The sequence below is a fragment of the Amia ocellicauda genome, chromosome 17 (assembly GCF_036373705.1).
Source record: "Amia ocellicauda isolate fAmiCal2 chromosome 17, fAmiCal2.hap1, whole genome shotgun sequence".
Classification (NCBI taxonomy): Eukaryota; Metazoa; Chordata; class Actinopteri; order Amiiformes; family Amiidae; genus Amia; species Amia ocellicauda.
In genome coordinates this window covers 9,854,203-9,868,198 of record NC_089866.1, presented here as the reverse complement: position 1 = coordinate 9,868,198, position 13,996 = coordinate 9,854,203, and the positions used below count along the sequence as shown (strand labels likewise).

At 39.7% G+C, this 13,996-nt stretch overlaps 2 protein-coding genes across 5 annotated transcripts; one reads left to right on the top strand and one right to left on the bottom strand.

The window, feature by feature from the left end:
• Positions 1–207: 207 nt before the first annotated feature.
• slc25a17l (solute carrier family 25 member 17-like) lies at positions 208–8,429 on the top strand. Its single transcript, XM_066690265.1, has 9 exons — positions 208–561; positions 877–937; positions 1,285–1,351; positions 1,572–1,726; positions 1,972–2,088; positions 5,344–5,489; positions 5,637–5,732; positions 6,589–6,671; positions 6,932–8,429. Exons 1-9 carry the CDS (start codon positions 487–489, stop codon positions 7,077–7,079), a joined length of 948 nt encoding a protein of 315 aa, XP_066546362.1. The 5' UTR covers positions 208–486; the 3' UTR covers positions 7,080–8,429.
• A 141-nt stretch (positions 8,430–8,570) lies between these two features.
• On the bottom strand, positions 8,571–13,886 carry LOC136713216 (decapping and exoribonuclease protein). Of its 4 annotated transcripts, none has more exons than XM_066690262.1 (7): positions 12,931–13,886; positions 11,544–11,831; positions 10,845–11,047; positions 10,521–10,731; positions 10,012–10,147; positions 9,594–9,691; positions 8,571–9,044 (listed from the first exon to the last, which is right to left on the bottom strand). In XM_066690262.1, exons 1-7 carry the CDS (start codon positions 12,972–12,974, stop codon positions 8,915–8,917), a joined length of 1,110 nt encoding a protein of 369 aa, XP_066546359.1. In that variant the 5' UTR covers positions 12,975–13,886; the 3' UTR covers positions 8,571–8,914. The 4 variants fall into 4 exon arrangements, 3 of the variants coding, with proteins under 3 accessions (XP_066546359.1, XP_066546360.1, XP_066546361.1); XM_066690263.1 differs by having other exon boundaries at positions 11,544–11,699; XM_066690264.1 differs by lacking the exon at positions 11,544–11,831.
• Positions 13,887–13,996: the final 110 nt, after the last annotated feature.

The following is a 13,996-nucleotide window of genomic DNA, read 5'->3' as shown; positions in this document are numbered from 1 at the left end:
CTGCCAGGCCTGCACTGCAGCTGTCTGTAGTTCCTGCTTGTTCTTGGGGCATTTAAAAAAACAACAAACAATACATTAAAAAGCTATAAACTATCATTTAGGCTATAATATACGTGCGTGCATAGCCTCCAAGCGAGATGCATCACCTGTCAGCCTGGCGGTCCTTCTCCAGTCCTCCTCTTGGGGAGCTACTCGCCCGGGTCTCACCGTCTCTGCGTTGTTTGGCACAGGTCGTGTTTGTGTAGCGCAGATTTCCGCAGTTCTGCGCAGATCTGCAGATTCCCACCGACATCTGCGTTACACGAACACGACCACAGCAAGCGCCCAAGCTCCTCCTCTTACGGGTCAGTCCAGGAAAGGGTTTGCTTTCAGTTAGCAGTTGAAGTTAAGTAGAAAGACAGAAGCCGGGCCTTTAGCAAAGGAAGGACGCTGCTCCATGCTCACCGATCCCGGTTTATCGTGTCCATTGCCCGGTCAGAAGACAACATGTCAGACCCTTCGCCTGCAGTTGCTGCCCTGCTGTCGTATGAGACCCTTGTTCACGCTGTAGCTGGAGCCGTGGTAAGAGAAGTACAAACCCCCGACTCAGACGTTTTAAAGGACCGGATTGACTATTTAGATGGCAGATTAACCTGTTTATTTGCTAGAAAAAATAAAACACTATTTTCTTATTTGAAAACGAGTCTGTCTGTGGTGTTGAGCGGTGCATTGCCTTAACATTTGCTATAGCATTCCCTGTATGTGTTATGCTGTGTGCGTAAATATTTATATGAAGAAACAACCGCAGGCTCATGCCTTGGAAATACTGCTGTGTCACTTAGTGTGATCAGTCCAGCTGTGGCGAGTTTGTTGCACAGCTGTTGTTTTGTGTTGCAGGGCAGTGTGACGGCGATGAGCGTGTTCTTCCCTCTGGACACGGCCAGGATCAGACTGCAAGGTCAGGGGGTTGCAAAACTACACCATAAGAGCTAGTTTGCGTGTGATTGGACTTCAGATGTATAGCTTTGTGATGTCCATATACAATCTCGGTTGACTGGGCAGGGTGGCAAAGCCTAGCGTCTGCTGACTGCTGTCCCACGGGATGAGAGCAGCTAGCGTCTGTGCTATCACTGTATTGGATGAAATAATAATTGAGATGTTTCTATGTTTGCTTTGCGTTCAGCTTGTTGGAAAACAGTGAAGCTCGCCTTATCTCCAGCACTTTTAAACATACACTCTAGATCAGAGAACACAATTCGCCTTTGTCACATGTGGTGCTAACAGTGTTGTGATGATTCATTACAGTGGATGACAACAGAAAGTCCAAATCCACTCCCATCATCCTAGCAGAAATTGCGAAGGAGGAAGGCATGTGAGTATATATATGTGAAAGCACCTTGCATGTAGCTAAATATGCAAAAGATAAGCTGTACTGCCCTTGCAATCATTTTGGCAATGACCTGTGGGTTGAAACCTACTGTCATCTAGCTAGTGATGGCAAGTCCTGCGCTGAAGCTCTGATTCTGGGATGCCCGTGCTCAAAGATGCTGAGTGCGCTGGTGCTCTTTTGGTCACTGCGTTTCCCTCTGCAGACTGTCTCTCTATCGCGGTTGGTTCCCCGTGATCTCCAGCCTCTGCTGCTCCAACTTCGTCTACTTCTACACCTTCAACAGCCTGAAGAAAGTGTGGGCATTAAAGGAGGCCCAGTCCAGGCCTGGCAGGGACCTGGTCATAGGATTCATCGCAGGTGAGTAAGGCAGGGGTCAGAGTTCAGTCGAGGCAAATCGTGCATGACACATCAAGGCTCAAGCGAGTTGTTCTAAAGGGAGAGGGATCGGGGTTCATAGACCTGCAGTGACTGTGTGTCTTAAATGTGTATGGGTGAGGATGAGCATTTGAGTTTGTAATCCAGGAGGCAAGTTCTCAGTGTGTTCCAGTGGCCCTGGCTCTCTCTCTTTGCACCCTTTCTCAGAATTGTTTTTTGACACTCAGGAACGGTCAATGTCCTTCTGACCACTCCCATGTGGGTGGTGAACACCCGGCTGAAGCTGCAGGGGGCAAAGTTCAGGAACGAAGACCTGCACCAGACACACTATAAGGGAATTATGGGTGAGTGTTCTCAAGAATCACAGCCAATCACATTACATACATACAAGTGAGGCCCGCGAAAACCCTTTTATGTAACAAAATAATAATTATAAAATTAAAAATGTAAACTAAAATTAAAATATAAATAATACAGTGCCTTATTTTTCTTACTCATTGTATCCATATTTTTACATATACACTCACCTAAAGGATTATTAGGAACACCTGTTCAATTTCTCATTAATGCAATTATCTAACCAACCAATCACATGGCAGTTGCTTCAATGCATTTAGGGGTGTGGTCCTGGTCAAGACAATCTCCTGAACTCCAAACTGAATGTCTGAATGGGAAAGAAAGGTGATTTAAGCAATTTTGAGCGTGGCATGGTTGTTGGTGCCAGACGGGCCGGTCTGAGTATTTCACAATCTGCTCAGTTACTGGGATTTTCACGCACAACCATTTCTAGGGTTTACAAAGAATGGTGTGAAAAGGGAAAAACATCCAGTATGCGGCAGTCCTGTGGGCGAAAATGCCTTGTTGATGCTAGAGGTCAGAGGAGAATGGGCCGACTGATTCAAGCTGATAGAAGAGCAACTTTGACTGAAATAAGCACTCGTTACAACCGAGGTATGCAGCAAAGCATTTGTGAAGCCACAACACGTACAACCTTGAGGCAGATGGGCTACAACAGCAGAAGACCCCACCGGGTACCACTCATCTCCACTACAAATAGGAAAAAGAGGCTACAATTTGCACAAGCTCACCAAAATTGGACAGTTGAAGACTGGAAAAATGTTGCCTGGTCTGATGAGTCTCGATTTCTGTGGAGACATTCAGATGGTAGAGTCAGAATTTGGTGTAAACAGAATGAGAACATGGATCCATCATGCCTTGTTACCACTGTGCAGGCTGGTGGTGGTGGTGTAATGGTGTGGGGGATGTTTTCTTGGCACACTTTAGGCCCCTTAGTGCCAATTGGGCATCGTTTAAATGCCACGGCCTACCTGAGCATTGTTTCTGACCATGTCCATCCCTTTATGACCACCATGTACCCATCCTCTGATGGCTACTTCCAGCAGGATAATGCACCATGTCACAAAGGTCGAATCATTTCAAATTGGTTTCTTGAACATGACAATGAGTTCACTGTACTAAACTGGCCCCCACAGTCACCAGATCTCAACCCAATAGAGCATCTTTGGGATGTGGTGGAACGGGAGCTTCGTGCCCTGGATGTGCATCCCACAAATCTCCATCAACTGCAAGATGCTATCCTATCAATATGGGCCAACATTTCTAAAGAATGCTTTCAGCACCTTGTTGAATCAATGCCACGTAGAATTAAGGCAGTTCTGAAGGCGAAAGGGGGTCAAACACAGTATTAGTATGGTGTTCCTAATAATCCTTTAGGTGAGTGTATAGGGTTCTGATGCAAATCAGATTTTTTTTTCACATGATTTTCCATGATAATTTTCTGATTTTCCATGACTAAATTATGTATTCGTTTACAACAAAATGCTGGAAAGTTGGAAATGCACACATAAAATAATGAGGATATTGATAAACATAATAGGAAAGAACCACAATCAACTTTTGTCATGACAACCTCCTCCTCCCCTTACAGCCATCCAATCCACCCACATAAAACAAGCTACCATCAACTAATAAAGAGTACACAAAGATGTAAATGGAAAATTAAATCTAGTACTATTTGATCAATGTATATGTAGTATAAATGTTCATTACAGTAGAAACTATACAAAACAACATTAACAGTCTATGATTTTAGCAGTAATTCTGAATTACCTTGAATATAAACTACTATAAATCAGCTAAATTAATTAACACTTATATTCAAACATTGATATACAAATGGTCAGTTCAGTAGGGGCCTTAAGTAATCCATTCCTGTACACTGCTAAATAAGTATTTTAGACAACTGCTTTGTTTTAAACTCGAAAGCTTTTGTTTATTATTTTTCTCTCTTATATAAATAATGATTTTTATCAATAAATTACCAGATTTTTGTATTTGAAGAGTTTGGATTTTAATGATTTATACCCATTTTAAACACACTCAATATTATTTTCAGTTTCTTATAGGTAATTATTTGTTATGAAACACTACTTCACAAGCTTGTTTGATATTATGACATTATCTTGTCAGCACTCACATCGAAGCAGTTCTGCAGTGCAGAACTCACACAGATGCTTGCTGGAGGTCATGTGTTTAATATTGCGCTATGATTGGCTCATAGCCTTGTGGCATTGAGTACAGTGCAAACCGCACAAGAAACTCAGCAAAAGTGAGCTTTGGGATAAACAGTGTATATTGTTAAATTTTGTAGAACTTCTTTATAGTTTTTGAAATAAAATGTAATGTGTTGAATAGAACAATATGTATTGTTATTTACTTGATTTTAAATACATATGCATATCATACATTTGGCTACTTAATTTAAATGCAGCAGACACTTAATAAAGTTTGAGCATTTAATGTAGGCAGGGGTTCTCTAGCGAAACCCTGTGTCTGCTGGTTTTTGTTCTAACAGAGCACTCACTTGTTTAATTGAAACTCTAAATGGAATTATCAACCAACACATGAGAGCTGAATATAACAGGACATTTCTAATGAATCACTTAATTTGTTAAATGACAGGTTTGCTTAAATAACTGAGAGCTGAATGCACAGGTCTGTGAGACAGTGGTTTGTCAGGACCTGGGTTGAGAAACACATGTAGGCTATAGTAAAACCTTTCCCCACCCCCACCCCCCATCTTATTAAATCCGATAATTGTTTTTGCACCGATGTTCATCCGGTTTTAGTGTTTTTGTTTTGTTTTGCACATGTATGATAATGAGAAAACAACAATTAAAACAGCATTTCCACTTCATTTCACAAAAACATTTCAATCTACAAGAGATCTTCATCAGGATCCATATCCTGAAGATCTTGTGTAGATCGAAATGTTTTTGGTAAAAACCTGTGAAGCATGGGTCACATAAATACGTTTTATTTGTGCAATGGAGCTGTGGTATGTGTGCATTATATCCCATGTATGTTGTAAATGGGTTTGACTGTGTATATGTGTAGCTATTTCCCATGACTTAAAATTGTTGGGTCATTTTCCATGACTTTCCATGACCATTTTTTCCCCTGACTTTTCCAGGATTTTCCATGACCATGGGAACCCTGTATATATTGATATTCACCCTGCTTCCCTCTCTGATCCTCCAACTGTCTCCTCTCTCCCTGTCCTCCCTCTCTCTGTATAGATGCCTTTTGTCAGATCGTGGGGAGTGAGGGGGTGGGAGCTCTGTGGAACGGCACCTTCCCTTCCCTCCTCCTGGTGTTTAACCCGGCTGTGCAGTTCATGTTCTACGAAGCCATGAAAAGAAAGGCCAGCCTTGGTAGCAGGAAGGTGAGACAGACCCCTTCCTGGTAATTAGCTAATGAGATGCTGCTTACCATGAAAATAAATCATTGGGAAAAAATTAAATTAATTAACTGAATTTATGTATGGATTGATTTTTTTTATTTATTTTTTATTATTTTTTTCCCACCTCAGATTTCATCCCTGGAGATATTTCTGATTGGAGCCTTAGCCAAAGCTATTGCGACGACCACCACCTATCCACTGCAGACTGTTCAGTCCATACTGAGGGTAAAACACACGTCTGTCTTGATAAAGAAAATGCTCCACAGTTAGCTTGAGATAAGAATGATGAAGTTTTTTTGGTCCTCCAGTAGAACAATTATCCCACTGTTAGTCTCGGTTCCTGGCAACAGCACTTTGTGTTGGTGTTAACGCCACAACAAAACAAGTTTACAAATGGCAATCGGGGTGAATGGAGCTGGTTCCAAAATTCCAGTTCTAAATCAAAGTAAAACTAAGACCAAACAACAGTGGTCTGGAGAACTGGAGACCTTTTGTTGCATTGAGAGAAGACTACACACAGGAAAATAGTAACCAGATTGTTCAAAGGGACGATTAGCAAAGTCAAATCCCCTTAAATGTTTATTCATGCTGGTGTATGTTTTCCTGTTTGTCTAAAATGTACTGGTATTATTATAAGAGACCGGGAATCTACAATGGATTGACTTTTTAAATGCCTTGGCTATCTACTATTTAATACAGATACACACTAGAGCATTTATTTATCATGAATCACATCATGGCAAAAGCTGAATTCTAATGGTCACTCAAAATGTGTTTTTTCAAATCGATAAATGTTATTTCAATTCAGTTCATGAGTGAACTTCTCTCATTCTCTTAAAATTGTTAAACCTCAGGGGCCTTCTGATCTTTTCGTAAACCTTTGTGTTATTTACTGTTAATATGATGGGTTGATGCATGTTTGTATAGTGATGTTGCTTTTGTGTAATTTATTGTACAGGCAGTACCTTATAGGTAGCGTTTGAAAGAACATTCAAGCCACCTCAGAATAAGGCATAAGCTGGATGACATTCATTAATACATGTTGTAGGGACATTGTTTAATGACTCTCTCTGTTCTGCAGTTTGGCCAGCAAAAAAGCGAGTCCAAGAGTGGTCTTCTGGGGAGCATCCGGAATGTGGTGTATTTGCTGCTGGATCGCATCAAGTACGTACAGATCAGCAGCCTATTACATCAACCTTAAGATTAAATTGGAAGGGACCACACTCCAAGAAAGCTTATTTCAAGTTAGAGAGATGTCTCTAGGTCAGCGTGCAACCTAAGGGAATGTCCATGTATGGTAATTATCCAGACTGGCAATAGGGCAAGGTCAAATTATTTATCTTTGCCAAAAGCCCTATACAAATAAAATCCTCATTCTTTTTTTTTTCCCTCTCTCCTCACACGTCGGCCACCCCTGTGCTCAGGAGGCAGGGCTTTCTGGGGCTGTACAAAGGGCTGGAGGCCAAGCTGCTGCAGACTGTTCTGACCGCTGCTCTCATGTTTGTGGTCTATGAGAAGATCACTGGGGTCACCTTCAAGGTCATGGGGCTCTCCAGGAAGGTCAAGCACTGAGGCGTCCACTCACGCCGGGGGCCTGACCAGTGCTGTACTGGTGGACTGGCTCTGCTGAACTGCACCAGCACTGAGAGAAACGCCACAAGAGTGAGGCCATTACTGTACTACCTCTCTTTGCATTTCAAATACACACACACACACACACACACACACACACACACCTACTCACATGCTCACACACATGCCAACATACTCAGGGGTCAAGCATTTAGTATATTTGGAGGACTGTATTCCCTGCCTGATGTTGATCCTTCTGCTACCTACGGATACGCCGTCTACGAAGGGCAAAGTGATTTTGGGTTAGATAGTTGTTGAATTGTGCTCCGATTTGCCGGTACAGTTTAGGAGATGCATGCGTGCATTTGTTCTTAGTGTTAATAAAAAAAAAAAATGGAGAGCACAGAGACCTATTTGGAGTTGTAACAGAGTGCAACTGAACTCTGTCGAAGTCGGTCTGATCCCAGGAAGCTTTACACTCTGGCATAGTGTTACTGTGCTGCAGCGCTGTGTTAATGTCAATCTCAGTGTCGGCCTGGTGCCATTTTCACCTTGTACTTGAATGAGTGCAGTCCTAACTCGCTCTCCAACATTTGTAGAAGGCTTGTCTCCCAGATTACTATTTAATTTTCAGTTTTCTACAGCCAAAAATCCAGATTTGTTTTCTTGGATTAAGTGCCTGAAAGTGATTATGGGTCAATCGCAAGAGTGCAAGAGTCATTTCCAGTAGCTGTTATTATAAATGTCATCCAGCATCTCTGGAGAGCAGAATGACATGCAGAACTGGCCAGAAGCATTTGTGCAATCCCCATTCTGGCTACAAGAGGGGGCTACAATGCCTTTTAAAGGAGAACATTCATCATACTTATACAAAACATGAAATTAAGGAACAGTTCAAGTTACATATCTACACCTCAGTGTTTTTGAAAAGAAAGCAAAACAAGGGGAGTCTCTTCATTGTAGGTTTAGAGTTACAGATCTACTTTTAGTGTACTTGACTAATTAATTGTTACACTTTAACTTTCACTGACACGGCACCAATGTTGGTGACAGGACTAAGTGGAGGCATTGGCCTTCATATCAATGCAGTCTGACTCAGGCACTAACCTCTCCCGTAGGAAAGTGGAATGTAGTGCTACTGGAATGTCTTGCTATGCTGGGACCTTTAGCACTCAACATAACTACTACTGATTGCTATGCAGAGCACCGTAAGTTTACTCGAGAACTTCAGTACCTAACTTGACATGCAATATTTATTTAATTTACTCAAACTCCTTAACTCATGCTTTTTATTTCTTTTTATTATTTTTTTTACATGAAAAAAATAAAATCATGTTTACTTTATGAAAATGGTTTCTGGGTAATCAAATGTCCCGTCGTTTCTGAAATGATAAATTATTGTTCAAACCTAAAAGTGTAAGGGTTGTATTAAAAAAGATGAGAATGCACAACTGTCTGTTTGCTCAAATTCTACCCAAACACACTACAGACTGTATATGAATCATTTTTTAATCAGCACAGTGAAAGACATTGTGTACTTTATTCATTACAATATACGAATGCATATTTGAAAGATAAAAACAATTCCCTAAAAAGTGCCCTTCTACTTTCAATTAAACTTCAGTGTAGATCAGTTTCCTGTAGGTGCTGTTAGAAGCCTTTTTTTAAACTGCACATCGAATGGGATGGATGCAGTGTTATAAATGGGTAATAATGTAAAACATGATAGATTAAAATAAAAGCAAGTAGGAATTAAGCCATTTCCTCTCATAATATCATTAGATTAGACTAAAATATGTTTGTAATTAAGAGAAACCAGTAATTTGTTTTGTTTTTTAGACTGAAACTGTTTCAGTCTGATTTGCTTCAATGTACCAGCTGGGTATGATACTGTGTTCTGCATCCTCTTGAATGGAGACACTGATGGTACGTTGTGATGGATCGAAGGTGAAAAGGTAAACCACACTACAGGGAACAGGGAAATTGTAATACCTCACAGTAAACACACACATGATTTAATCATCCTTAAGACTAGGCATGTATTCCATTTGTTTTACTCCATTGGTCCAAATAGGTTGGGAAAATGTCTTCTGAAACATCTCAGTGAATAACAAACAAACAGAAGGAGGCATCTAATATAAACAAGGTATGGTCATTTTTTTTTTTTTTTATCAAAACTTTGTTCAGATTAAATGTAAAAATGTGGTATATGAATTTACGGAGTCAAGTCAGAAATGGTATATATGAAAACAAATGGTCTCTTGTACTGGTCTTGGAAAGCCCTAGCATTTAAAATGGTCTAAGAGGCTTGATTACTAAAGATGGGTTTCATTGAGATTGATGATACCAAGAACTGAATGATACCTGAATACTGACAGTTCAGTCAGAATGAAAACCAGAAGCCCCTGTACCTCTAAAGCATCTAGGGTTATCCAAACAAAAGGGGCCTTTTGACCACGTGACCAGCATCTTGATGTGTTCCCCACCCTCCCTGATACTGAGTAAGTGTCTCACCTGGGATTATCCTGTGTGACAACCTTCTGCACAAAGGACAAAAATTCACAGAGGAAATTCATGCACACTTGAGGTTCCCAAGAGTTTTGTATGTTTTTCTGAAAAGAAAAAGCAACAGCCAATCCATTACACTGTAAAGGGTCTGTGTAAGGAACTGAAGGAACTACCTGGCAAAAGGTTCTTAAAAAGTCAATATTAATGAACAACAGGGGTCCCTGCCCAAACCAATGTATAAGTGGCACACATTCCTAGCCAAGCACATCTGAAATGAATTCCCCACAAGTGTATTATTATCCTAAAATCTAAGATGGTCTGTCACTTGTCTTGTATGTACGAATGTGCCAAATTACTACTTATTGCAGTTTTTTTTTTTTTTTGTGTGTGGCTGTTTTAGTTTTAAACCAAAACCCCCACATACCTGGCACAGCTCAGGAATGCTCTGAACCTCAAACATTTCCGTTTTGTGAACAATCCCCGATGTATTCCTGTAGCCTGCAAAGATACGTGAGAGACCAACCAAAAAGGACTGGGCCCACCATTTAAGCATCTTGTGTCTGCATAAAGGACAGGAGATTGAAATGCTGGTCAATCACTGGCATTTGTCATCTTAGACTTGGGATATGCAACATCAATTTTGTCCACTTTAGCATTAGCAGATGAATATGAAAATGTATATGTATATCTGTGTATCTATGTAATTACAGACATACCCGATTTCTACTGGAGCTATCAGAGGGAAAGATATACATTGGCAATCACCTTCTAATTACAGCATTAGCAACAGGCTAGGTTCTAATAAATATACACAGCTGGAAAAAAGAAAATGAATAATAATAACAGAGATTCTATCTGGGAAAACACAGATGAAGGTCCTTTTCCTACACACATTCCAGAATGCAATGCCATCAATTGAGTGGTTGGCCTGACCTGTAAAAAAAGTCCTCTCCGTTTGGTTTTAAAGATGTTTTCATCTCCACATAATAGCCGGGAGCTGTGGGGTACTTGGGGCACTCCTCCATACAGTCCACCTCTCCAGAGAAGAGCAGCTTGAAGCTATTGATGTTGGATTCCACCACAGTGTAGAACGCTTCACTTGTGTTAATATGACCTTCGATGTTGGGTTTGCCATTAGGCTGGTCTGTAAGGGACAGAACTCACTTACATTATCACAATGTATTTATTTTGGATCAAGAAACTAAATGGTAGACCAACAATGCAATGTCAAGATTTCCCAAGTACGTGTTCATTTACCTGCACACACATACTGCTCAAACTTATAGCCCCAGTAAACCATCCATGAATTAGAATCCTCACTGTCCCTGACCTCGTCAATGTAAAAGGTCTTTCTGTACAGAGTCACTGCCATCTTCCACCCTTCACCCCTCATCTGGTAAGGGGAAGTGAATATCTTTGTCAGCCGTCCGCGAGAGGTGAGGAAGACAGTGCTCGCATCCCTGCCAGCATTTTCAGATGGGTACCCGACAGCCACAAAGATAACAGAGAAATCGTCAGGTTTCATTAGTGCATCAACTCTATATGTCAAAGCCATCTAAGATACCGAGGAATGACAATTTTACTGACTGAAAGTTACTGGGAGAGTCACTGTCCAAGTTTGTGTGCCCAAGTTTGATACAAATTAAGTTTGTAAATGAAGTATGTTAATGCTTCCAATAGTCATACAACAAAAAGGCTTCAAGCTATCTATTCAAACTATCAGTTTCTCAGTTATTATTAACCATGCAAGACATTTGGTTACTGTTTCTAATCAGAAATGTTACAGGTTTTTTTAAATCACTAACACATTAACGTCATTTGTGTGGTCAAGAACATTGTTTTGGGGGTCATATTTAAGCTAAATGCACCCACACGACAAACTACAGCCTTACACGACGTTGCTGGGACGAACGGTTAGCTGGGGTGATACTGTGCTTGATAAATAGAAAACCTTACCCCTGATCAAGGGTGTATTTTTCCTTTAACATCCACCTCAGCACGTGATCCACGCCATCTTTCACATTGCTGCCCATGGGAAGGTATTTGTGAGGGTAACCATGATTGAGGTCGAAAGGCATAGACTCTGGCTGTGGACTGAAGTACCTCAGCTTGCTATGAGGGCAAAACGTGCGTTCATTTGATTTGTCTTTATTAAGCTCTAAAGAAAAACTGCCCTTTTCAATAGTTTTATAGTTTTGCACGTCAAAGGCTTTAATTCCTCTCTCCTGTCTCACACTCAGATACCTGTAAGAGTTTACAGATGTGGGAAGAGAAACCGGATTAGTGATTCTAGATGGATCATCAGTAATGATGGTTTTAAGCAATTTTGTATGAGGATAACCCCACAATAAAGATATAAAGAAAGCATGTCCTGGATTGAGTTATTTAGTGGAAATGGTGGGTGAAGAAGCGCATTTCTTTCCCTGTGAGTCTGTGTAAATAAAGTCACTGTCTCATGGTCTTACTGTGTTATGGTAATGTGCTATAGTTCAACCCTGCGCAGGGGAACACAGTCTGGTAAGAACCAGTTTTATCCAACAATGTGGGCTTGATACTTTCAACAAGCCCCCCTTACATTAAATATTACTTAAGCCTTAATTTTCCCCGGTTCAGCCATATATGGGTTTTCCTAACTAACTGTCAGGCAGAAACCGAGTTTCCACTGATCACGGGACAGACATGTGGATCCTATTATCTCTCTCTCCTGTTTGGTCTGTATAAATGTGCCTGTACTTTGTAACTTCTCTAAGACTATTGTTGAGATTTCCATATGTTCTGTTGTTTCTGGGTTTTACACAATGTTTGTCTACAATTTTAAAGCAATGTTGTCCTATCGCTCTATTGCACTTTTATACATTTGTGTGTCCAATAGCTTTGTCCAAAATGACCAACATATAATACCAGTTACTTTACCAGTCTAAAGTACTTCTAGTAATTTTACAATTGACAATGTGCAGAAAAATCTAGAGATGAATATAAGACAAATTAATGACAATATTAATTTAGAGATCATAAACTAAATACATATAGCTATTTATACATAAATGTGCAAAATATTCTCCTAAATTGTAATGTATATTATATATGAATATGAGGTGTACATGTTAATCTCTTCTAACCAGTTCTGTTCCCATCACACAACTATTTGAGGTATGTACATTAACCACACCTTTGCTTTGTTTATCCCAGCGACAGTGTATTGTGGTTGTTGTTTTGCCCTAAATATAATGTAATTGTGTTGAATGTAAACTGTCTTAAAAATATACACAAAATACAATTACTTAATGTTCAACAGTTATCCTGTTCCCTTCTTTTTATCCTGAAAAAGGGTATACATTCTTACCAGATTGGTACTGTGTTCTTCTTTTTCCTTGTCCAGTTATCCATTTGTATGAAAAGTCTGGTTGCCTTGTCTTGGTTTCGAATCTGTAAAAGTTCCTATTCACTAGCTGTGTTACGTTCTTGTTGCAATATTTTGCATTTGACCAGAATAATCCTTAGTCCCTCCTAATGAAGGCTACGTGATCAAATGTGCAAGCTTGTGTCCTCCCTCCCATGTGAATGACACAGGAACCAGAATAGTTGCTAGATTCCAAATGTGCAAATGCCAAAGATAAGACATAATGAACGGAATAAATATGTATGCGTTTACCTATAGGTACGCATACACACACTTTTAGACTGCCTAAGTACAGCAATGTATATAGGTCAAGGTGTGACATAAGGAATGCTTATATATTATAATGAAAAGCTTTTTAAAGATGACCTGACATGCAGTATCAGTGAAGCAGCTTTTAGTACTAATACTACACATGATAATGATCATAATTTTTCTGTTCGTGTTTTTGGTATAGATCCTAAATAGTTCTTTAAAACAAAAATACCAGTGTTGAAAGAAGGGACAAAATGCCTAAATAATAAAATTATGATCCTATACATATTCCCAAGCCTTATGAAGGTAACTAAATAATGTCTGAATAATAACATAGCCTTTACGGTTCATTTAATTAAGAAATCTGTCACCAAAGCTAGACCAAATTACACACACTTGCCTTATTTTCTTTAATATAAATGCTATTATAATGCTATTATTTTTAATCTAATATAAAATACAAAACTTCTTTTAGTTTAAAAACATAGAAAATACATTATCCAAAGTAATAAAAGTGAATGTGAACACAAGATTCAAAAATAAATAAATCTTAGGATAGTAGTGGAGTGGTTTTGACATTTTCAAGACCTTAAGTTTTGTTTTCTACAAAAACAAAAGTGACTAGTGGGCTGGGCTGGAATTACACTAGTTTTGTTACTTTTTGGGGTGGATCTGGTCAGTGACAACAGAATACAACTGATATGTTTTAGAAATGCTTGGGTATGACTTATCTACCATTTTAATGCAACTTTTGACT